Source organism: Phocoena sinus, chromosome 11, assembly GCF_008692025.1.
Source record: "Phocoena sinus isolate mPhoSin1 chromosome 11, mPhoSin1.pri, whole genome shotgun sequence".
Lineage (NCBI taxonomy): Eukaryota > Metazoa > Chordata > Mammalia > Artiodactyla > Phocoenidae > Phocoena > Phocoena sinus.
Genome location: NC_045773.1, coordinates 64,180,135 through 64,205,378, shown reverse-complemented (window position 1 = coordinate 64,205,378; position 25,244 = coordinate 64,180,135). Strand labels below are relative to the sequence as shown.

Here is a 25,244-nt window from a genome sequence, read left to right as displayed (position 1 = left end):
TGTGTGTGTGTGTGTGTGTGTGTGCGTGTGTGTTTTCGGGGGGTCCCTCCGGGGTCGGCTTTCCCGGGCGCTCAGGAGCTGAAAGCGCCCCCTCCCCGCGCGGGGGCGGGGCTGGGAGGGGGAGGCCCCGACTGCGAGAGGCGCCCCCGCACCGGGGCGGTCTGAGGCTGTTTGTGCTGAAATGGGGCGGCAGTGGCGGCGGCAGGGAGTCCTGAGACCCGAACCCAAGAGCGACCCCTCCCACAGGCCGCGAGTGACACCCCCGCCTTCAGACTTTCGGTCCTTTTTGGAGGAGGCTCCTTGTCTCTTTCCCTACTCCGGTAACCCTCCCTGTCCCTGGTGCGGGAGAAGCTGCTTTGCGGGACTGAGCTGGTCTTGCTTAATGGGGTGCCCCAAGCCGTGTGTCTGTTGGAGCCGTGGTTAGTCTGTCTGCCCCTCTGTCAGTCTGGCAGAAAGCCAAATGACGGTGGAGGGAGGATTGTGTGTGTGTGTGTGTGTGTGTGTGTGTCTGCCTCATAGTCCCTCCTCTCCTCCATTCTGGGGTGAGGTTGGGGGCTGAGGGCTGGCAGGGCGGCCAGCTCTGTAAGAGTCTCCATGCTGGGCACCCCATTCCCGCAGCCTCCCATCCCTGGGCCAGCTCACGGTGGAAGTGAAGAATGTTCTAGTTGCCATTGCCTCTTCCCCAGGATGTGTCCTGGGTCTGCCTTGCTTTCTCCCCGGCTCCACACTGGATGCTGGGCCCCAGGCTCTGGGTGGGCACCTCTGCGCCTCAGAGGCCTCAGGGCATGAGGTGGTGGGAGAACTTCCATGAAGAGGTGAGGACTTGCAGGGGCTTTTCTGATGACCTCTCCTGACGTGGCAGAGAGAATTCCCACGGAGCAGTCTGGAGGCCCCTGGGTGTGGTCATCCACTGGACAGGGCAGGGGGCTTATCTCCTCTCCTGGGCAGGCCCTGGGACTAGTGGCAAGGGCCCCCGAAGAGGCTACAGCGGGGAGTAGGGGTCAGAGCCCTTGCCCCTCTCCCTGATCCCCAAGAGGACCACTTCCTGGAGGGCCTTCCCAGCCCCTAGTGTTCTGTCCTGGGGATGGGATGGGGAACCTTTGGGGATGGTGCCTTTGAGCCTCTGCTTAGCCCCGGATGGGCATGCCTGTCCACTTGTGAAGTTGGTGGCCACTGTCTTCATCTCCCCCCAACTTTTGTCATTCTAGCCCTCAACTTTCCCTTAAATGTCAACATCTTCACACCTGTCAGGGACAAAAACATCAAAAAGTTCTTCCCTCCTGCGGTCTTGCTCGCTTCTAGGGCTACCCATCCCAGGGGCATTTGCTGTGAAGAGAGATTCAGAGACGAAGAAGGCAATGCTTAACCCAAAGGAATGCTCTACCAGTGGTGGATTTTCAGGAGAGAGATGTATGGGATGTTGGGGGCGGGGCATGCAGCACATCCCATAAAATAGGTCCTGAGCTGGCAGAAGGGGAGGAGGGAACAGGCCAGGAGTTGAGCTGCCTTCTTGGCTTCAGTGGTCCAGCACAGGCCGCTCCTCCCACCTCCCTCCTCTCTCCTCCCGCAACTTTCCTCCGTGTGGCTTCATTCTGTCAGAGGCTTGACACCTCCAGGAGGGAGCGCCTCGCACAGCGGCAGGCAGGCAGCTGAGGTAGGTGAGAGAGTCCGCGAGCAAGCCTGTGGATGAGCAGTGTGCTGGCCAGACGGGTCGGGGGTGGGCCCAGACCAGAAGGGCTCTGCAGCCCCCACCTGCTTCCCGAGGGGTCCCCTGCCCAGCTTCCAGGATGCTTAGCCACACCCGAACCTGTTCCGCTGCAGGGGGACAGCTGGCAGGAAACGATGGCACCAGGACCATGGGCTTCTGAGCTTTATAATTACAGCCACTAGATACATCCTCTCCCCTAGACAAGTGTGGGGCCGGCAGCCCCTAATTACCACTGACCCCAAGACATCTGCCCACCCCTGCTGTCCTCCTCTGCTCAGTCTAGCACCCCATTTTCCAATGGGCAGGCCCCACTGGCAGCCTGGGTAGCTGGGCCTGCCAGCTGCTGGATGGGAGGTTATCTCACTTCTGCAGAGTGAGGCTGCCTTTGCCACCTGGAGAAGGCGCGGGGGAGCTGGCATCTGGGCTCTGGCCCTGCTCACTGGGGCTGGCAGAGCTGCTGGCTGCCCAGGCCAACCTGAGGGAGGAGGCCGAGGGGTTTCCCCTGGTGGGCAGTGGGCCCGAGTGGAGGGCACCAGCTTTCTGGTCTTCCCCCCCCCACCACCCCAGCCTGGTGCCGGCTCCTGGAAAGAGCAGGGAAGGCTTGTTTCTGTGTCCACTCTGCCCTAGTTAGCAGGGGAGTATCAAAAATTAATCTCAAGATCTCACTGCCTTTGGCCCCTGCCGGAGTGCAGGCTGCCTTTTCTCTGGCTCCTGGGAGCTCTGTTTGTTTCCTGGCTGTGCAGCTTCTGGCCTCCCTCTGTCCTCTGCTCTCCTTCTCTTCCACTGTCTCCCTGCTGCCTCTCAGCCCAACCCCAGGCATGTAGCTTTGCCTTCCCAGCGGGCTTCTGCTCCCCGCCAGTCCTGGAGTCAAGCTCTGGGGGCTTCTGCCTCAGTACCGCCCCCCCTTCTGCTCCCCCAACCTCTCTTTCCTTGCCTGAGCTTTGCTCCTGAAAGGGAGGCTTATAATGGGAACTCGCTTAGGAAAGATGAAGCCTGCCCTGCAGCCCTGCCCCCCAGCCCCCCAGCCCCCCAGCCCACAGGGCAGAGAGAGTCTCTAGCCGCCTGTCCAAGTTTCTCTTGGCTCCTTGGAAAAACGAGCACCACAAGGATAGTAAAAATCACCCTTAAATGAAAGCTGATGACTCCCGTCGAAACGTTTTGTAATTAACCTCACCATTCAGCAGTCTCGTGGCAGCAGTGAGGCATAAATATATGTGTACACACGTATATTAAATAAATTGGGGAATGCGGTGCATAATGCCATTATCTGGACCCCATTCAATTAAGGTAGATATTATCTGCAGTAATTGGGAAATGCCAGCCCATAATGACAGCCCGTGCCATTTCGGCTTGAGCCATGCTGACGAGCAAGCTGTGGTGTCTCCCTAGGCCTCCCTCTTCTCCTGGAGAAAGCCCTGGCCACCCAGGGGCTGTGACAACGCCCTGGGGAGCTCAGCTGGCTGGCGGTCCCAGGCTGGGCCACCTGCATCGGGACCAGGAGGTTTGAGTCCTCCGTGGGTCCCCCACACTCAACCCTCCCAGCCATCCCTCTGTCCCTCAGGGGGACAGACTAGTCTCAGGACCCGTGTTCTGGCTGGGCTATGACTTCTAGTAACACTTCATCGCTACAGGGTTATTTTTAGATTTGAATATAGAAATAAAGATTGGGGACTTGACCTGGATTCTTAAGTTTTTGGCCGGTGATCGCTTCTCAGATGTCACGGCCCCTTCTTTGTGCCTGGCCTCAGGGTGCCTTAGGGTGGGAAGTCTGCCCCACAGCTGTGGTTCTGTTCGTGGCTGTGCAAGGCAGTAGGGTTTGGACATGGGCTCCCTAAGCCAGTGGGCCCCAGGTTTCCAGGGCAGTGCCGGGGTTTGGGGGGGCGGACAGGGAGAAGGAGGAGAGAGGAAGAAACAGCATTAGCAGGAAGCCCACAATGGCAACAGCTGCAAACAAAGGCACTTGCCCACTCGGATGTTGTGCTGGAAAACTGGATGGCCCTGGCAAGTGGGGGTGGGGTGAGTTGGGGCCAGAAGGAGAGGCCTGGGGGTCTGCATGGGGGCTGCTGGTCGGAGGAGACCTTGAGCAAGCGCGAGCTTGGTGGCTGGCCCCCCGGCTCTGGGAGAAGGCGGAGGTCAAGGCTGGGCATTTTCTGAGCTGAATTGGTGGGACCCAGTGCCAATGAGATGTGCTTGCTTTGCCGTGCAACTGATGGGAGCTGCTGTGGCCTTAGCGGGTGGCTGCCTTTGAGCCTCTGGTTTCTCTAGTCCCGAGTCCCTGTCTGCTGTGCTCACAGTGGGCCCTCCTTTCTCCATCCACACCATGGCCCACAAGGTCCTGCTTGATCTTATGCTTGGAGCCTGCTCTGACCTCCTCTCCTGCTTCTCTCCCTTCCCACTGCCTTCCAGTCGTGCTGACCTCCTTGCTGTTCCTTGAACAATGAATGCTAATCATATGCCCACGCCAGGGCCTTTGCACTTGCTGTTCTCTCTACCTGGGATGTTTTTCTCCCAGATACATGGCTCATGCCTTTACTGTTTTTTTTTTTTTTTTTTTGCCTTTACTGTTTTTAATCTCTGCTCTAATGCCACCTCTTCTGAGAAGCCTTCCCTGACTATCTTTTTCTGAAGAAGCTCCTCTGGGTCATTCCCTTTCTCCTTACCTGCCTTGTGTGTCTTCATAGCCCCTTGATCCCCTGAAGTGCCACCCATCTGTGTGTAGATGTATTTATTGTCTCTCCTGCGCCACTCCCCACTGGGATGTTGGCTTCACAGGGCAGGTGTTTGTATCTGTTTTCACTTCCAGCATTTCCCCAGTGCTCAGAACAGAGTCTGGCACACAGCAGGAGCTCAGCACGTATTCGGATGGCACATTGAATAACTGAATGGTCATGGATTATATTCCATGCCTGCCCACACAAGAGGGTTGTAAGAATTCAGGGCAAGGTCTGAGTCCCACTCCGGGAACCTGGAATGCTGCTGCAGACCCCCACTCCCTGCCCTGGGCTCCACACTGGTGAGGGTGGTGCTGTGCTGGCTCTGGGCAGGGACCTGGCTTTGTCTGGTTGTTGATTGAGAATTTCCTGCATTCTGAGCCTTGGGCTGGGCACTGGGACACCGAGATGAGGGCGGTGCTGTGCACCCAGGCCCTTAACGTGCTCTGAGGCTTATCAGTGCCCAATAACAACACACAGAGAGAGGCTTTATGGCACTGACTGTGGAGGAAGGAGATAACAGGAACTAGAATCATCAGGGCAGGCTTCCTGGAAGAAGAAGTATCTCAGTTGCTCACTTGAAGGGTAAGCCTCACAGGGAGGAGGCTGGAGGGAATCCAAGGGTCAGGGAAGCATGGGCAATTGGTTTGTTTCCCCCTTCTTAGTTTCCGTTGGCATGAAGCTCAGGAATTATGTCCTCCATCCCTTCCTTCGTTCCTTCCACACTCATTTCTCAGTACCTACCGCATGCCCAGCACGGAGCCAGTCACTTCTGAACCAGGCCCTTGTTTTGGAACAGGGAGAGGATGGCTTTTGAAGTGAGGTCTGGGGTTTCTGAACTTGAGAGGTTCCTGATCAGGCCAGGGAGCTGGAACAGCTCAGGGAATTGAAGGGAAGGGGGCATGGGGTCCAGACCCCCACTCTTCCCTCCTTCTTGCTCTTAGAACATGGCTCAGGCTGGGTCAGTGCCTGGAGCAGGGCTACTCTTCTTATTACTCTAGAACTAGATTACCTGGGAGAGAAGGGTAGAAAGACCCCAGGGATCATTCAGTCACTTCCACAGACCCTAGTGGGGGATGCTAGGCACCGTGCAAGCTGGGATGCAGAGATATCAAGATGAGGATGACGTGATCCCCTCAGGTTGTGGTCCAGGTGGGGAGAGGGTTGTGCTGCTGGGGTTTGAGGGAGATAATTGGTCACCCCCTTTCCTTAGGAACCCAAATCATACAGGTGGAGATTTGTGGCTGGTGCAGCTGGGGTGGAGCGGGCTTCTGATGACCTGCTTCCTGGGTTAGGCTTTGTCCATTTGAAAGGAGACTGTCTAGCAAACCTCACCTCTGCCCAGCCAGCGCAAGTCCCCAGGGGTCAGGAGAGAGGGGGTTCTTAGAGGTGACCTGCAGTCCCAAGGGGGTGGGGGTGGAGTAGGAAGGAGGGGAGAGGCCTCAGGTTCTCCCTCACTGTCCCCTTTGGGGAGTGGAGCTGCCAGCCCCTCCTCCCGTGGAAATGTGAGATGTGGGCGATGAGGCGTCTAAACAGCTCAGGGGGTTCAAACCCCACTTCGCTCCTCCATTCACAATCCCTGAGTTCTCCCAGCACCTGGGCTGGGCTGGGCCCAGCAGAGGTCAAGGTGAAGAGAGCTGAAGTAGGTGCTGGAGGGAACCCGGGCAGGCAGAGGGGGAGGGCCACCATAGGTCCGGAGGCCTGGCTCAGGAATGTGAGGAGGGTGTGCTGGGGACCCCGGGCAGGCGGGGAGTCCTTTCTGGACCTGGCTTTCCTCGTTCCACCCGCTCAGCCCTAGGGGCTGGCCTGCTGGCCTGCAGAGGAGCCAGGAGGCTGAGCGTCCCCTCAGAGGGCTGGAGGGGGGACTGAGCCGCTCTGGTTGTGGCCCCCACCCCTGGAAGCAAAGCGCAGGGTCCCTCCTCCGACTCTGCCCTTTATTTCGTGTTTGGGAGAATTCTATTTCTTTAGCTTTTGGAGAAGAAAAAGCAGCTCAGTGAAAACTAAATTGGAGCTTATTAAGTCACAGTAGCTCTCTTCTGGTTGTTGTTTTGTGGTTTGTGGTTCTTTATGGCCCAGGCCCTGGCTGGAGAGGGAAGGGTTGAGGTCAGGCAGGAGAAAAGCCTGGAATCCTGCTTGTTAAGACTCGGAAGGGGTCACTGAGGTAGGTTTGGCCAGTTCCTCGGGCGTCTGAGAGACCCTCAGGTGGTGGGGCTGGCTGGGCTAAGGGAGGGGTGAACTGCAGCTCTCCCCCCAGCCTCCCCTCCCCCATCCCCTTTCACTGAGGAGAATGTTCTGGAAAATGCCATTGGCCAGTGAACTATTGCTCTACACTGTGCTCCTCATCTCTCCCTGCCTAGTTCTGTCCTCCCTGGAGAAAGGATCTAGCAGGGACAGCAGAGGGAAGTGAGTAAGGGGCTGAGGAGGGAGGTGGGAAAGGGAGACTGAGGATGGGAGAGGAGACACATCTGGGGGTGGGTGGCCATCCTGGTGATTTCACTTCGGGCGGGACCCCCCCTAACGGTCCCAGTTTGAGCTTTCCTGGATGTTTTGGACCTGGGGGAGTGGTCTGAGGGCTCCCAGCACCCCCCCAGCTCCCCCCTCCCCTGCAGGTGGAGGTGCCCCGTGGGGGAGGGAGGATCAGCCGGGCTCCCCGTGTCCGCCCCATCCCCAGCCTCTGCTCTCCTGGCTCCTTTCACTCCCAGGTATTTTTACTTTTCCCTGGTGCCTGTTATGCGGATCAAAGGAAGGAGGGGAGGCTGAAAGAGGCGGTGGTTTGTCCAGCTCTTGGAGAAGCTCGGAAAAGGCAGGCCTGGTAGGTCTGAGGGCTGGAGGGGACTCGCTGCAGGCAGGCTGGGACCCAGTCCAATGGAGAGAGGCCTTGCGGGTGTCTGAGCAGCTTGGGGCGGGGCCTGGGGCCTTGCGGTCGTGATTCTCATCTTGCAAGTATTTGCCTTTCTCCTCACCGAGGCCTCCTTCCCCTGTGTGGCCTCTGTCCTTCCCCTGCCTATGGTGTGTGTGTGTGTGTGTCTGTGTGTGTCTGTGTGCGGGCACTGATCAGCCCAGGGGTGCTCAGGCTTCAAGAGAAGCCAGTGTTGAGCCCTCACGAAGGATCTGGAAGCCTGAGCAGGGCCTGACTGTCAGAAGCTGCTGTGCATTGGTTTCCCAGCCTGAGTCTGCCCTGTTGCAGCCTCGGCTCACCACCTTGTCCTGATGCCAAAAATCCCTCCATTTGAAATTTAAGAAAACCAAGCCTGACTTCCTAGGATGTGGGAACCTGGCAGGGCCTGAGAGACCCTCGGGGCCAGCGTGGTGGGGTGGTCAGGGCCTGGGCGGCCTGCCCAAGCTCCGTGTCCCTGGGCTGTGTCGCTGTTTGACGTTTGGTGCCTCAGCTTCGTCATCTGTGTGATGGGGATAAAAATCCCACCTGGCTCACAGGGATGAGAGTGTCACCTGAGAAGCACCTGCGTGGTGGCTGGCACACAGCGCTATGTTGTCCTTTGCTGTTATTTCTCCATGGGGCACAGTTGGCGTTTGGACAAGACAGTGTTTCCTTGTGCGGGCTGTCTTGCCCATGCCATCTCTGACCCTGCCTGGATGCAAGCTAGTAGGTGACTCTCATCATTGTGACAACTGAAATGCTCCCACAGGGACAGGATGGCCTCCAGACTGGGTCTTATTCCAGCCCATCCATTTTACAGATGTTGAAACTGAGGACTCCCTAGGGGACAGGTGTGGCCTCCAGCAGGGCAGCAGCAGGACTGCAGGGTGGTCTGAGGCTTCTGCTGTTTCTCTTCTGAATCCCCTAGAACTGGCCTCAGCAGCTAGTATCCCCCATCCCCTCACTCCCCACAGCCCCCTGGGAGAGAGATCTGATAACTCACTCACACAAAGGGGTGAGTGCTGATGAGGGGTGCACACAGGCGTAGCTGCCCCTCTCTTGTATTTTAACAGCTCTTAAGCCTTCCCCAAAGCACTAACCACCAGCCCTAGGTCACTGAGTCCTGGCTTCCCGCCGGCTTCCCCAGGCTCTCTCAGTGTGATTGGGGCTGGCTTTGAGTCCTCACCCGCCTTGACTTGCTGTTTGACTTCGGCAGAGTTATGTGGTCCCTCTGGGCTACTGGTTCACCGGCAGAAGGGGGCTGAGGAGAAGTAAGAGCCATACTCTTGGCCTCTGAGGAGCTAAACGGCGGAGGGAGCATTCTGATGGGGGAGTAAGATGTGAGGTGAGGGTTTAGAAGAAACCCGGGAGCTGAGGCTGGATCCTGGGGTGTGCCCCCTCTCCTCCTCTACCCCTTGTGCAGACCTGGAGCAGTCAGGGCCTCTGTGGGGTGGGGGATGGGTGGTTCTGAGACCACCACTTGGTCTTGATAGAGGGACCATGTTTCCAGGGACACCTCCCAACCCAAACACAAGTTCTTCTTCCAAATGGCTAGGGAAACTGAGGCACAGAACGGGTGAGTGGCTGCTGGTCTTCATTTGACAAACCCATGGGGAAGGGGGCCTTGGGGTCGCCCCCTAGCCAAGCCCTGGCTCAGCTTTCTGCCTTTCTCCCTGGGGCCTCCTGAGTCGAGGGGAGGGAGGTTGCTGGTGGTAAGGGAAGGCTGGGCCCACACAAGGAAGTCCTGGGGAAATTAGCCCAAATTAGCCATGAGAATGAGGAAGAGCTGGTTCTCCCTCCTCCACCCTTGCAGATAAATAATCACAGCAACAATAGTAACGGCCGTCATAATAATGTGCGCTAGCTCAGGCCAGAGCCCAAGCCCCACTCGCAGAGGGAGGAAGTGGGGAAGAGAGAAGGAGCAAAGAGAAACTGAGAGAGAAAGACCCTTAGAGAGGGGGAGGGAGGGAGGGAGGCCCAGCAAGAGAAAATGAGCCTCAGTTGGGTTGACCGCCCGCCCCCCTCCCCCCCCACCCGCCGGCCGGGGCGGGGCAGCTGGGGTGGAAATGGGAGGGTCCACCTAGCCCTCCCCAGTTCAGCAGGAGAACCCCAAACCCCCCCGGCAGCCCCAGCTTCTCCCTGGCCTTCAGGCTGAGCAGCTCTCAGCCAGACGACTTCTCCTGGGGCCTTGTTGGCTTTCCTTGTCTCTGAGTCCTCAAGGAGCCCAAGTGTGTCTGGTTCCAGAGCTGGGAGCCAGAAAGCTGGGTTCCAGGCAGCGTTCTGCTGCTTGCCCCCTGTGTGACTCGGGTCAGGTGCTCTCCTGCTCTGGGCCTTGGTTTCCTCATCTCTGAAACGAGCTGTGCCCTGTGGGACCGGTTTCTGCCTGCTCCTTCCTGTGGGTGAGTGTTGAGAGGGGCCTCTCTTCTGCCCAAGCCTCCCAGGCTGTTGCCTGAGGAGAGAGCTCTCTGAGGCCTCGGGTCTGACGGTAGTGGGCACAGGCCTTAAGAAATCTTCAGACACCACCCAATTTCTGCCTCAAATTCTCCCATTTGGACCAAAGTTGAGCAGCAGCTGGGAGGAAACCAAGCTCAGGAGATTTGTGGAGTCTTTGGCTATAACCTCCAGCATCTCCTGCTCTCAGGCTCCTGATGAGAGATCCGAATTGCTAATGTCTTCTTTGGGCTTCTCTTTGATTCTCTCTCTCTCTCTCTCTCTCTTTAAGGTTGGTAAGAGGAGAGCATTGGAGCTGTTTTCCCCTTGATGCCAAGATCTGCCAAGCTAGGAGCACTCTCCTCCTTTCACAGTCATCCACCAAGAACAGGCCTGCAGGACGTGGGGACCAAGCCCAGAGCTTTGCTGCACCCGAGGCACGCCCTGCCGTCTGGGAGCATGGCCTGTGCCCGTAACTGAGCGCTGCCTGCGGGGCGAGGAACACCAGCATGGTTCAGCCTGTTGGCTGCCATCAGCCGCCCTGCTGCTGAAGCTGCACTGGAGAGACTTGTGGGGGCTGCTCTGCCCCTGCTCCCCCAGGCTGTGGGCCAGGGGCCCACACGGCTAGGAGGGAGGCCTGCCATTCATGGGTCTCTAGGGATTTCCGAGATGCCTGGGAAGAGGGGCTGGGGCTGGTGGTGGGCCCGGCTGCTCGTTTGCCTGCTCCTCAGCCTGTCTGGGCCCTGGGTGCCTTCCTCCCTGGGGAAGCCCAAAGGCCACCCTCAAATGAATTCCATCCGCATAGATGGTGACATCACTCTGGGAGGCCTGTTCCCGGTGCACGGCCGGGGCTCAGAGGGCAAGGCCTGCGGAGAACTCAAGAAGGAAAAGGGCATCCACCGGCTGGAGGCCATGCTCTTTGCCCTGGATCGCATTAACAATGACCCGGACCTGCTGCCCAACATCACATTGGGCGCCCGCATACTGGACACCTGCTCCAGGGACACCCATGCCCTGGAGCAGTCGCTGACCTTTGTGCAGGCGCTCATTGAGAAGGATGGCACGGAGGTCCGCTGTGGCAGCGGCGGCCCGCCCATCATCACTAAACCTGAGCGCGTGGTGGGTGTCATCGGTGCTTCAGGGAGTTCGGTCTCCATCATGGTGGCCAACATCCTTCGTCTCTTCAAGGTTAGTGCCTGCCCAGCTCCTTTCTCTTCTTCTCCTGAATCCGAGGGAGAGAGTGTGTTTCCCAGCTCCCCGAGCAATATCTGAGAATTTGGGGCTGACCTGTGGCGAGGAGGGACCCAGCTCCGTGGTGCTGACCGTGGTGCTGAAACAGCACGTGCTGCAGGCAGCTCCTTGATCGACTCTGCTCCTCCGCGGGGAATTCTGAACCGGGAGGGGAAAGGGAGTACTGGCGAACAACAGAAGGGAGGAGGAGATGGGCAGACAGAAATATAAAAAGCCCAGACAGATGGACGAATAGAAATTTAGGTAGATAGAAAGGTAGACAGATTAAAAGATAAACATAGAATGGGAATGTGAATGTTGGAGACTGCCAGGGAGAAAAAGCAAGACTTTTGTTTTGACATTGTTTTTCAATAATTGCAATTGCCAAGAAAGATCTGTTTTTCTCCTGGGCAGCTGAGAAAGCCCCGCGTGGCCCTCCCGCTCCACCTCAGGATTATAGTTAGAAGATGTGTCCTGATTTTTTGGATGAGGTGTTGGCTACCGAGCCCGCAGTGAACGGAGATGAGGACGGGAAAAGGCCTGGAGGAGCGGGCAGTCCCTGTTTCTGGTGCCCTTGGCCCTGAGCTTAGCCTCCCTGGCTCATTACCTTCCTTCTGCCCCTCCTCCTTACACACCTTTCTCCCCTTCCTTCTGGAATCCCTCCCTGCCCCCTCCTTGCCGCCTCCCTTCCTCTCTTCCTGGGGCAGGAGCTGCTGATTTGCAATTCAATTGGAGCCAAGTGCTTCGCTAAGCTGCTAAAACTACTGAAAGCTACTGGGTAGAGAGAAAAACATTACAAGCATTTTACCAATAATTATGTGCCTGCTTCTCTCTGGGAGCCTCCTCGTTTGCTGTGTGTGCGTGCGTGTGCGTGTGTGTGTGTGTGTGTGTGTGTGTGTGTGTGTGCGTGTGTGAGAGAGAGAGAGAGAGAGAGAGAGAGAGAGACAGAGAGAGACAGAGAGACAGAGAGAGAGAGGGAGAGAGAAGAGGGTGAGGGAGGAGGAAGGTGGCACAAATGGAGCCTCTGGGTCCCTTCTTCACTCTGGTGTTAGATTCTTGGCCTCTGGAATTGGCCCCTTGTCTCCTCAAAGGCTCCAGAGTTAGGGAGTGGACAGAGAGGGGCTGTTTGGCCTCATGCAGGATGGAAAGCGCTGAGGCTGGAGCCATCTCTCCTGGACCCTTTCTGGAACACGTTTGCCCAATCCCATGATGCATCAGTACTTGAGGGGCATTTCTGGGGGCCGGGGTAGAAGTGGGGATGAACGGTGCGAATGTCTCTGTGTTGGCTGCGGGGGTAGGTGGGAAAGAAAGGTGGTTGAGTTGTCCTGTCACAGCAGGGGCGGGGTTGGAACTTTGCCATAGGCTGGTCTGGGCCACGTGGGCTGTGCAGTCCTTGCCTTGGGGCCTTCTTCCTGTAGTGTTGGTTTTGCTTGATGATCCAGATGAAAACATTATTTTAATTTAAAAACAAATGGATGCATTCTGAAAGATGCAAAATGACGCTGAAGCCGGAGACTTGAAGGAGACTTTGCCTTTGTAGCGGGCAATTTGAACAACCCCTGGGGAGCAGTGTTGCTTGTGGACATTCGTTGGTGGGATGGTTGGGGAATGGGAAACTGGTCCAGTCCCTCCACCTGCCCAATTCTGCAGTGAGGAGTAGAGACCCAGAGGGGAGGGGGAGCAAGGCTCTGTGGTCCCAGGGCCTAGTGATGGCTTCGGTGAGCTGTGTCACCAATTCAGCCTGCCTTCCCTGGGCTTGGGAGGTGAGGCGACCTGGGTCAGCAGCTGTCATCCTGTCTGAGTGGGGCACAGCCCCCCAGCCTTTGAGAAGACCAGACTACAGGTGGGGCTGCTGCAGTGTCCTTTTCTGAGCTTTGTATTAAACACCTTGGTGAGTCTGGGTGTTTTAAAAAGTGTTTTATAAAGATGATAAAACAACGTGATTGGGCCCTTGGGGCTATGACATTGGTAAGGGTCCTTCCCCACCATGTCCCAGAGGGGAACCAGTACGCACTTTATAGGGAGGTGGAAAAGATCAAAGGAGCTGAGAGGTGTCACCAGACACATGGCCAAGGCTCTAAGAAAGGTCGCTGTCAGCATGAGGCCTTGAAGCGGGTTCTTGGAAGCCCCACACAGCAGTGGGCTGTGACTGCTGTGCTGACCTCTCCTAGGATGGGGAAGGTCGCTGGTGGGGTGAGGGGGTCTGGGGCCAAAGGGCCTCACCAGCCAAGGGCTCTTCCACTGCCCATCTAGTCACATGTGAATGTGGCGTGGCCTGGGTTTTGTCCTGCACGGAGAGCAAGATGGGACTGGGAGGTAGAGGCCTAGGGAGGGGAGAAGGAAGGGGGACGGAAGGGGCCTGTTGGGAAAGGAAAGGGGACGGGCGGTGGGGGAGATGGGGAGAGAGGCAGAAGGAGACAGCTGGCTATGGTCCGAAGTCCCTGGGTCCCTTTTAAGAGCGTTAATGTTCCAGGCTGGCGACAAGAGGGCTCCTCAGTAATTAAACTGGTAGAAATGAGAGGCTGGGCCAGAAACTGAAAAGCCATTTACAGAGACAAAAAGGTTGAACTTTGAGGAGGGAGGTCAGGTGCAGAGCTTCAGGCAGGGAAGGGTGAGGGAGGGGCATCTTGGGGGCCAGGGGAGCTGCGGTGTCAGGTGTCTGTTTCAAAGGGCATCGCTGCGCCCCAGCCCCGCTCCCTGCCAAGGCTATTAGTGGGGTCTGCTGGGAACTTCCCCCAGAGGCTGTGATTACAGCTCTCTTTCCTCCGTGAGGTGGATTTCCTGTGCAAAGCTTAGAGAGGAGCTCTGGGTTTGGGGGCACGTGGGGTAATTTCCTGCCTGGAGCATGCTGATGGGGTTCCGTCAAGGCCAGGGCATGAGCAAAACTCACACCTGCCAGAGCTGCGAGGGGCCAACTTCCTGTCGTACAGTTGTGGAAACTGAGCCCTGATCAAGGGACGGGCCAGGGCTGGGAGTCAGGTCCCAGCTCCCGGAACTGACTCCTTCCAGACTGCCTGCCCAAAGCAACTGGGTTGGAAGTGGGGCCTCAAGCCCAGGCCTTCATTAGGGATCAGAAGCCCTGACTTCGGGAAGTTATGGGTCTGACAGCTTACATCCTTTACTCCCCTGTTCCCACCCACTCCTTCATCTTCATTTTGGCTCCATTCTCCTAGTTAAGGGAATATTGACGGAGGTAAAGAATACTTTTCAGAGGAGAGCCTAACGCAGAGGATGTGACCTCTACAATGCTATGTCGTGGGAACAGCCCAGGTTCTGAAGCCAGTCAGGTCTGAGTTTGAATCGCTGTGCCACCAGAGTTACCTCACCATATCCACCATATCTACTCACCATACCAGTCACTTACACCATAGTATGAATGAGTCAGTAACATCTTTTCCTGAGAGCAGTTATTGTTGGGGGGAAAAAGAACATAGTAAGTGCCCTGGAAGGAAACAGTTTTCCAATCCTTGACCTGTAAGAGCTCAGAAGGATCCAGAAATCATTGCATTGAGTCCCTCATTAATGTTGCAGTGGAGAAACAACAACAACAACAACAAAAACTGAGGCTTGAAGATGGGAATGTGGCCTAGCATGGTGGTTAAGAATCTGGAGACTGGAGCCAGACAGCTTTCGCCGCCTTGGCAAATCGTTCAGCCTGTTGGTGCGTCGGTTTCCTCCTTTGTAAAAAGGGGATGACAGTGGTCTCCTAGGCCTGGTGTGGGAATTAAGGGTTAATGTCCAGAAAAGGCCTAGCCTGGTGCCTGGCACACAGTCAGCCTGCAGAAAATGTCATTGCACAGCTTGTAGCTGGGCCTTAAGTCAGCATGAGAGGCTCCGTTGATGTGGAAGAGGCTGGACCGGGTGGGCAGGGACAGATGGTGACCTTTGAGGCTGATCCTGGAGAGGACCGACCATCTGCTGGGCCTCAGGTGTCTCCCTGTGGTGTGGAGACTGAGTGGCCAACTTAACTTGCAGGTAATGAGGGTTTTCTGGCTGTCACCACAGTGGGGTTTGAGCACTAAGACTGGGGTGGAGTGGAGTGGAGGGAGGGCAGGAAGGGGCAGGTGGCAGAGGGGATGCCAGCCAGCAGGTGGAGGGCAGGTGCCCAGCTTCCTAGGAGAGGCCGGGCCAGGGACACTGGTGGGCAACAGTGGCTCTCTGTGCCACGTCAGCCTGGCCTGTGAGGGCTTGTCCCTCGCTGGGCTGTGAGTGCTGGTAAGGGTTTGTGGTGCCTTTTAGAGAAAGCTGCCTGCCAGGTGCTTGGCTTGCCTGCCCCTCAGTGCCAGGCCCAGGGCTCCTGGGGAACCTCTGTGGCTCAGCTGATACCCCATGTTCTGTTGAGGATGTGGCTTTCCTGTCTTGAAAGTGTTTTCACTGCACAACCAGGAGGAACTTTCAAGAGGGTCCACCCACTCTCACACAGCCTGCCTGTCTTCCTTGAAGACAGCTCTGTGCTTGCAGTGCCCAGGCCAAGAAACTTGGTGGCATTTTTGACCTCTGCCTTTCTACCATCTGCAAATCCTGCAGGCTCTCCTTTAGGACACGTCCTCGTGCTGGAGTCTCCTCAACCCCCACCTTGTGCGCTCTCACCCGGATCCGGCAGAAACCTCTCTCCTCTCCCTGCTTCCGGACAGGCCTTTCCACAGCCCAACCTTTGCTCAGCTAACAGCGATCTTGCTAAAAGCCAAATCCAACCTGCTCCCCACCCTGCTTAAACTTGTTCTTGACTTTGCGTTGCTCTTAGATTAAAACGCAAACTTCCAAAATGCTTGCCAGTCTGACAGGCCCTGTGCTACCTGGTGCTCTGACCACATCGTTTTGCCTCTCCTGGGTGCACTCCATACCAGTCCTACTGTTTTCTTTATGTTCCTTGAAGACACTGTGCTGTTTGCCCACCACAGGGCCTTTGTACCTGCTGTCCCGTCTCTATTGGAATGTTCTCCTCCTACTCCTTGAGGCTGCATCCTTCTCATTCAACCTAAAGTTTAAGTGGACTCTCTTCAGAGAAACACCCTCCATCCCCCAGTTATTCTATATTATTTTCCCATCTTCCCCTTCATGACCCTCACCACAGTTTGTAGTCATGTCCGTATTTCTTTGTTTGTTTTCATGTTTCTCTTGGCTTCCCCTCTGGGCGGCTGCCTGTTTTTGTACGGCCCACGAGCTAAGAATGGTCTCCGTGTTTTAAGTGGTTGAAAAAAAATTAAAAGCAATATGTCATGACACAGGAAAATTATATGAAATTCAAATGTCAGTGTCTGTAAAGTTTTATGGGAGCGCAGCCATGCCTGTTCATTTACATATTGTCTAGCACTGCTCTTGAGCTATGCCCTTGGAATTAAGTAGATGAGACAGAGACCATCAGCTGACCCCTGCTGGCCTCTAAGTTGCGCCTATAGGACCCCAACAGATGCCAGGTCCATGGGGGGCCCTCAGGAAATCATGGCTGAAGGGACTCATGGAGAGTGAGCCATTTGCCGCCCCCATGTCTCCCCAAACTCTGCGATGACAGCAGGGTGGCCCCTGTCTGCAGAGCCTGCATGAGCTCCTGGCTGTGGGGATAAGTGTGGGTAAGCTCACTTTACCATGGGGTCCAGCCACTGGCCACCAGTGCCCACCACTTTGGTGACCCCTGGGCCACCTGTTTCCTCCTCCCAAATACCTCCAGCCCCGTGCTGACTTACGGAATTCTTTTCGCTTAATGCTTTGTTCCCCGTTAAAGGGTATCCCCATGTCCCACTATTGGCTGTTATTAGAGATTTGTCCCAAGAAGGCTCACTCAGTGAATGTTCGGGGGTGAATGAGGGGCCCTCCTGAAGAGGTCGTTGGGGTAAAATAATCCCAGCATTTACATGGCATGTATCCTGTGTCAGGGTCTGCCCCAGTCCTCACAGCAACCCCCAGGGGTAGGTGTACAGTGGTTATCCCCATTTTACAGACGGAGAACTGAGGCTCAGAGAAGCTAAGCAAATTCCTCAAGGTCACACAGCTAGTAAGTGGTGGAGCTGGGATATGAACCCAGGCGGTTTGACCCTGAATCTACCCTTTTCACCACTCTGCTCTCCTTTCTCTTGGTCATCAGATAGTCTTGGGTGAGATCTGGCCCGATACTCACTGTGTGGCCTTTCTGAGTCTCAGTTTCTGTGTCTGTAAGAAGGAGTGCGATGATACTCATTAGGCAGCAGCGATAAAGTATGCAAAGCCTTTAGCGGGTGCTTAGGGGTTGCTGGTGTTACGAGAACAGGTTGGATAGACATTAAGGTGTGAGAGGGGGTCGGGGAGGAGCGGAGGAGGTGTAGGAAGTGGTCTTGCTGAGGGTGACTGTCAGGGCCCTTTCTCCTGAGGTGAGGACCACGCAGCCCTCCCTCTGCTTTTACAGCATTTCTCTTTCCCCCAAACCCTAGGTGTCCCTTTGTGGTGGGAGTCTGGGGAGGGGGCCTCAAGACCCAGGGTCAGGCCAGCATCTAAACAGAGTGGGGAGGGAGGTGAGGGGAGGGGAACAGCCCTGACCACTGAGTTGCCAATTCTCTCTGTGCTCCCGGCAAGTCCTTCCCTGTGGGTGGGGCACTGGGGTACAGGTTGCATCGCCTGGTGGTTCTCAAGCCTGGCAGCTCATCATAGTCACCTGGGGAGCATTGGATTCCTGGGCCTCCAGTGGTGAGGAGCCCTGGGGCTGGGGCTGTATTTGCACACCTGCTGGGAGGCTCAGCTGGCCGCTGGATGGATGCTCTGAGTCCTCCTTGGTGTCCCGGTATTCCTGTCCCATCTGTCTTCTCCAGTGAGTGCCCCCGCCCACCCCGCAGCCCTCTCAAGCCCGCTTCCTCTGATGTGTACCTTCGGGTTGCAGGACCTCTCTGAACGCGGGAAGTTTGGGAGTGGAAGCAAGAGGGTTTCAGCTCTGATCACTGGACTGGCAAACAGGCTCATTACTGGGAATGAAAAGGAGAGAGTGGAGGCCTTTGGGGGACCTCTGGGTAGACCTCCTGGAGATGCCCTGGAGGGAGGCCTGGTGGGCTCCTGGAGCCTGGGTAGGGCTGACAGGGCCCCTGGGCGAGGTGTGTGACATTGTGGAGGGGCCGAGGTGGGGCTGAGCCTGGGGAAGCTCAAGGTCATGACTGCTGGTTTCTGGCTCGCTGTCCCCTACCTGGACCTTGGTTGGCCCATCTGTAAGAATCCATTCATTCATTCACTCACCAAGTGTGTATCCGGGCCTCGCCCTGCTAGAGCTGTGGCCTCCAACTGGCTACACATTGGAATCAGCTGGGGAGTTTAAAATTCCTGGGTATCCGAGCCCCACCCCAGGATTTTGGATTTAATTGATGTGAGATGGGGCCTGGGCGCCCCAGGTGATACTCACGTGCAACCCCAGGTGGAGAACCGCCACGCTAAGCAACTTTACAAAGCAGGCAACAAAGCAGATGGAGGCCTGGCCCTCGTGGGCTTCCACGTTTGAAGGAAAGGCAGGCAGTGAACAGGTAAAACACATAAAGGTATAATTGTCACGGGAGAGCACTTCCTTGTAGGACAAAGCAAGGAGGTGGCTAGAAAGCCATGGGGGGTGGGGGTGCCAACTTAGACAGGATGGTTGGAGGTGGACTTTTTGAAGGGGGACATTTGTGCATAAACTTGAGTCGAGTGAAGGAGGTCGCCCTACGAATATCTGGAGGAAGAGTTTTCCAGGTAAAGGGAACAGCAAGTGCAAAGGCCCTGGGGCAGGACTGTGCTTGGTTGCTGACTTGACCCAGGAGCTCAAGAGGGAGGACCCAGACAGCGCTGGGGCCAGGGGGAGGAGGACCAAGGGGGCTCCAAAACCCACATCTGCTCCTTCTAGCTGCAAAGGGTATTGGGGGAGGAGGGTTACCAGGATTCTGGTGACCTTGGGCAAGTCACTGGGCCTCTCAGGCCTTCAGTTTCCTCACCTGTAAAATAGGTAGGTGGTTCTTGACCAGTCCTTGTGAAGCCACAGAGGTGATGGGGAGGAGATGTAAGGGTAGAGCCCATGTGAGAGGCTAGTTCTTTCTCCTGGCTCTCCCCGTGCTGGCCTCTGGCCTCCCCCTCCCAAGCCCCCTGTACCTCTTCTAACTCCTCCCCCTTCGTTTCCCTGCTCCCCGCTCCCTGACCTGAGGATGAACAGAGCTGGAGACAGGAGGGAGGCAGACGGGGACCCTGAGGGGCAGTAGCTTTCAGTGGTCAAAGCATGGGCCCTGGGCCAGATGGCCTGGTTCATACCCCTGCTCTGCCATTTATTACCTGGGAGGCCCCTCTCTGTGCCTCAGTTTCCTTGTCTGTAAAATTGGGGACCCTTGCAACCCCCACCTCATAGGGCCTTGTGAGGATTACACGAGGATTACACAGAAAGAGCTCAGGGCAGTGCCTGGCATGGGACTCGATATTGGCTGAGTGCCTGGCCATGGGGGGGCAGCCCAGAGCAGTGGCCTTAGAGGCAGCCACACAGTAGGTCACTCAGATCCTGGCCCCAGATCACTGGGCCTGTCTGGACCTCACCATCTCATCTATAAAATGGGCAGAATCACATGCACCTTTTAGGGTGTGGATGCAGAATGATAAGAATGGGAAGCGGGTGGCAGGCTGGGCGCACAGTAGGGTCAATAATATTTGTCCTCATCTCTTGCTGACAGAGTATCCAAGGGGCCTTCGAGGAGGCGTGTGGTCTGGGCCATGAAGAGTGGGGGGCTCTGTGGGGCGGAGGGGCAGGTTGCTGGCTTTGGGCAGAGGAATGACTCTGGTGAGTGTACCCGAGTCCCCCTGTGTGACGGTCCTGGGGTCCTCCCGACCCTCCCAGTTAGGTGCGGGGGATGGTAGGGTGATCTCCGGCTCCCCCCTTGGGGAGGGCTGAGGGTCCCCTTACCAGAAGTCTCCTATAGCTTAGGGACCTGCGCTCTGGGCCTGGCTCTGCTGCTGACTCACTGTGTGGCCTTGGGTGGGTGGGCTGCCCTCTCTATGAGCCGAGGGCGTTGGATTAGGTGGGCTCTGACCCCGGTCCTTTACTGGAGCCTTTCCTGCAGAAGGAGCGACGAGCTTACTCCTCAGGTTCAGGCTGACCACCCGTGGCCTTCCCTGATCGTGGGCCGTGCTTTCCAAAGCCTGCCTCCCCGCCTTTGCCTGGGCCATGCCCTCCTCCTGGAATGTCCTCCTTGATGCCTGACGGGCAGAATCGGGCTCCTCCCCCAAGCCCTGACTCAACATCCAAGACTTTCCTGACCCTCCAAGGTCTGAAATCCTGGGGTACATGGGGTTTCTCGTGTGGCATTCTTGGTGCCCGGCCTGGATATAGACAGAAAGACAAATCAGGGAGCCTGCCATCCTTGGGACCAGGAGTTGGACGAGGGAGCTGTGCCTGCCGCATGGGTGGGGCTCACAGGCCGCAGGGCTAAGCCCACTTTACTTCCCCCTGCCAAGCCCGGTTTGAACTGTGTACTTTTCGGTTTCCCCTGAATTACTAAACTAGCATTTTTATGACCAAGACATGTTGGCAATGAAAAGAAGGAAAATTCTGCTTTATATTCCAATTGACCTTTCCACTTGCCACCTGTTCAGGGGGCCTGGGCTGGGGCGAGGTGATGAGATGCAGGCCCAGGCCTCGCCTCCTGGGGCTGGGGCTGGGGCTGCTATGGAGAGTCCTGGTGTGTGTGTGTGTGTGTGTGTATGTGTGTGTGTGTGTGTGTGTGTGTGTGTGTGTGTGTGAGAGAGAGAGAGAGAGAGAGAGAGAGAGAGGGAGGGAGAGACAGAGGGAGCCTGGTGGTGCTTGTGGGGGCCTGGCTCTCCCACCTGCCTGAGGCTGCAGGAGCTGGGCCTGACCAGGCGGCCGCCTTCCCCACAGGGGTCGCTCTAGACAGCAGGATGGCCTTGGGTCGAAGCTGGAAGGGGTTTATGGGAAGCCTGAAGTGTGAGGAAACGTTAAGTGCCTTCTAAGTACTTTGATTATTCTAAATTGCTTAAGTGGTTTCTAAGATGGTCCTAAGTATCCTGGTGACAAAATCAATTAGGAAAGTACAACAAACTCAGTAAGAGGAGAGTAGCCCCCTCACCTGCCTTCCCTGCCCCCATTCCCACCTGGGCCTGGCCGCTCAGCCTGGACCAGGACCCCCTCCTCTCACCTCCCAACATCAGACTGGGGCTCCCCCACCGCCTGTGCTGGGCTCTCCCGGCCTTGAGTCCTGACCCCTCTCTCAAGCATTTCAGTTGGTGGTGGGGGAGAGAGGGTGTGTGTGTTTGGGGACTTGACAGGGTCTCCTTTAAAGATGCTTCTGTCTCCGGAATGAGCCTTTTGTCTGGCCGCTGGGGGACCTGGAGCACCGTAGGCACGGCCTCCTTTTCAGTGACAGCATTACTGTGTGAGTGCCTCAGACCTTCCCCTGGGTGTTCAAAGGAGCCAGAGGACGTACCCCAGCCCCTGGAGTACAGCCTGGAGGCAGCCACCGCTCCCTGCGTGCCTTCCAGAGAGCTCTCAGCCTGGGCGTGGCTGCCGTGTCACACACTCCAGGCAACATTCACCAGCACGTGGGGGGGGCTGCACACGTGTGTTCTCGCCCTCCATTTTCACACATCCACAGCCCCTGCTGGGTGAGCTCGCACTGCTCTTGGGGTTCGCCTCTGTCAGCGCGAAAGGGCTTTGTGTGGCCCCCAGGACTGCCTGCTTCCTGTCTCCTCAGGACGGACACTTAGTAGTTCCTGATCTTGTGCGTTTACAAAGAGCCGCGATGGGTAATTTTGTGATTGGCCACTCCGCAGGTCTCTGTAGGGTGAATTCCTGCAGACACGTGTTGGGGCAAAGGGCAAGCGTGTTTATAATTTCTTGTACTCTTGCCAGCAAGGGGTGACGGCTGGACTCGGTGGCGCCCCGTGGCCGGGACCGTGGCCCCAGAGGAGGTCCTGTGGCTGATCCTGACTTGGCCCCCGTGCAGCCTCGTGTAGTGGATCGTGGGAGGTAGGGCCGAGCTGGCCTCTGGGCCTCAGCTCAGGAGCTGCCCAGAGGAGCGAGTGGGCTCGTGTCATGTCTCACTGGTGGCTGGTGGGGTGTGAGGTTTCTGAGCCGCTTCCTCGGCCGTGTCTGTGCACGTCCAGGGGGCTCTCCCTCCACAGGGAGTCGTGGCATTGAAGGCTGGGGTGCTGGGTGCTGGGAAGCAGGAGGTGGCAGGCCCCTACCTAATTGGATAGGTTATCCTGGGAGTGACAGGTGTTCAGGTGCTCCCTTTGGGGGTGGGTGGAAAGGTGGATGTGGCAGGTGCAGCGTAGGAGGCAGAACCAGGTGTCCTCCATGATGCCATGGGCATAGAGCACGGGGGTGGGGAGAGGTGCCCAGCTGGACTCTGCCGGCCTGAGGCCGGGGGACTGTGGCTTCACTTGATTCCTCCTCAGGAGGAAAGCCCCCAAAGCCCAGGAAATTCAGCTCCAGGATTGCAATCCAGCATGGTGGCTGAGGGAGGGTGTGGACAGGGGGCCAGTGCAGCAGGGAGGGGAGATGCCCTCACTCGCACCATTTGCTGTGGGCAGGAGGGATGCATGGCAGGAGGGGTCTGGGAGAAGGAGGCAGGAGCCCCAGGGCTCCCAGGGTGGCCTTGCCTTGGTACCCATCTCGTGCACCTCAACTCCAGCCCTCCCTCCAGCCCCTGCCAGCTCCAGTCCAGTTCCCCGGGGTCAATTCCCTGACCACACCTCTTGCAATGTCCAATCTGCTAACCTCTGCTTCTGATGTCCCCTCAGCCCCTGAAGAGCGCTCTGTCTACCTTTTCTTTACATAAAAAGTAGTTGAAGTATAACTTATACACGGTAAAGTACACAAATTTCGAGGGCATTACTTGATGAGCTTTTATAAATTAAGATACAGAACATTTTCAGTTCCCTAGAACATTCTCTTGAGCCCCTCCCAGTCCACATCCCTCCCTCCCCAAGGCGAATTGGTAGCCTGAGTTCTAAAAGCATAGATTGGTTTTTTTGGTATGTTTGTTTGTTTTGCGGTACTCGGGCCTCTCACTGTTGTGGCCTCTCCCGTTGTGGAGCACAGGCTCCGGATGCGCAGGCTCAGCAGCCATGGCTCACGGGCCCAGCCACTCCGTGGCTTGTGGGATCTTCCCGGACCGGGACACGAACCCGTGTTCCCTGCATCGGCAGGTGGGCTCTCAACCACTGCGCCGCCAGGGAAGCCCCCATAGATTAGTTTTGTCTGGTTTTGAGCTTCATACAACCAGAGTCAGTCTTTTGTGTGTGGCTTCTTTCCCTCCCATTACCTGTGAGATTCCCCCATGTGGTTGGGTATTTTGATGATTTGCTCTTTTTCATCGCTCTGCACTATTCCACTGTGTCATTGTTTGTGTAGTTCAGCATTCATTTACCCATTCTGCTGCTGCTGGACATCTGGGCTGAGTTCAGGGTTTGGCTATTAGGAATAAAGCTGTTCTGAACATTTGCGTACATGTCTTTTAGTGGACATTAGTGCTCATTTGTGTTATACATATAAATATGAGTAGATACGATTGCCGGCTCTTTGGTTGCATGAATGATTAGATTTAGGAGAAGCTGCCAAACATTTCCCTAAAGGGATTATATTCCCGCCACATTTTTTTTTTTGCTTTGGAAATTCCACCTGTGCTTCAGAGGCCCATCTTGAATGCCACCTCTCCTGACACCCTGATGGATAACAGCACTGGTCACTTGGATGTCAGCTCTTCAGGGCACGGTTGTGTCCCTTTTCTTGTCTGCTCTATCTCTAGGGCCTGGAACCTGACAGGTGCTTCGTAAAATGAATAGTTGGATTTATGTGCCTGGCCCTGTGTCAGGGGTTTCACATAGGTTATCTAATGCAAGTCACTGGCTAGGAAGTCCGTCGCACTGGCCCTATTCTACAGGGGAGGAAACTGAGGCTTGTCCAGAAAGCAGTGGAGGCCTGCAGCACTGCCTGTCCCTGAAGCCTCTGCTCATTCCACAGTTCTCAGCGGCATGTGTTTGGAATTTCTTGCTCTTTTTCAGCTCGCCCACTTTGATTTCACTCGGCCTCATATTCTAGTCCGGGGGTTGTTGAATTAAATCTCGTGGGTGACCTAGTTAGCTTGTGACCCAGCCAGCTCCTGAAGGATCTGTCAGCTTTTTCTTCATCCTGAGCCTGTGCCTTAGAATCAGGGTTTTCCAGGTTGGGATGGGGTGGGAAGGCTGAAGAAACCCACCCGTATGAAATTAAAGCCCTCTTCTGGCATGGCCAACGTTTGTACCTTGTCAAAATCCCTTTCCATTGGTTGTGACAATTCCTGAGGTCACAGCCTGGCCACCGTCATTTGCATTTTCCGAGTGAAAAAATTGGAGCCCAGGGAGGTGGGGTGACCTGCCTAGAGTTGTCAAGGAGCCTGGGGAGGAGCTGAGGTGAGGGCCTTGAACTCCTGCCTTCCAGCCATGTGCTGTAGGATTGTAGGGGTGTGCTGGGAGTGGATGGAGAATGGGAGTTAGGCTAAGAACCCACCAAGGCTTGTCCCAGGGCCGCTTTGGGGAGCTGGAAAGGCTCTTTCAGGTCATCGATTTACTAAATGGTCTTTTAGAGCCCTGAAAAGTGTGCTGGGGTGTCTCAGGGGCAGATCCCCAGAGGAGCCTGGAGGCTACTGTCCATGGTGCTGAAACAGGACGGCTGTTGGGAAGCAGAGGAGGGGGCAGTAGAGCCGGGCTTGGGGGCGCTATAGCTTCCCAGGAGGTGCTATCCTGCCAGTTTTGATGGGAGCTGGTGGGCATGTGGCCGGGCAGACGGTGCAGGCACCTTGATATTTTAATTGAAGCCTGGAGACACGGTTACTCTCTCTGCTGTGCTAACAATGTACGGAATAAATAATTCATTGGTGGCTGTGTTGTGCCTGCTGTTCTCAGCCATGGGGGTGGCCACACGTGTGCTCAACATGCAAGCTGCTGGGTGGGCCAGGAGCTGCTATTATGGGCTGGTGGCTGGACCAGAGGCGGTGCGTTGCCGTTTTAACAGGGCCCTGGTCACCTCTCCACCGCCGCGAATCCGTTTCCTCCCAGGCAACCCCCAAGGAGAGGTGAGTGGAATGCGGGGCCAGCTGCTCCTGTGTGCTGCAATTAAGTGGCACTTAAAGGTCCATGTGTCCTCAGAGCAGCCTGAAATGGCAGCAGCCTGGAGGAAAGGCCCCTCTTAATGGGCACTCTCCCTGGGCTGTGTTTGAACTGGTTCCATTGGATTCAGCAAATATGTATGGAGCTCCAAGTTTGTGCAGGATACCGGAGCAGGTGGTGGGGATGGGAGAGATTGCCAGTGAATAAATCTGGGTCC

The 25,244-nt window shown here is 56.4% G+C and overlaps 1 protein-coding gene across 2 annotated transcripts in view; it reads left to right on the top strand.

The window, feature by feature from the left end:
• Positions 1-10,396: 10,396 nt before the first annotated feature.
• Positions 10,397-25,244, top strand: part of GRM4 (glutamate metabotropic receptor 4) — a 97,956-nt gene continuing 83,108 nt past the window's right edge. For both annotated transcript variants that reach the window (XM_032648870.1, XM_032648868.1), the window contains exon 1: positions 10,397-10,915. In XM_032648870.1, coding sequence (XP_032504761.1) covers positions 10,397-10,915 — 519 coding nt within the window. The remainder of the gene's footprint in view (positions 10,916-25,244) is intronic.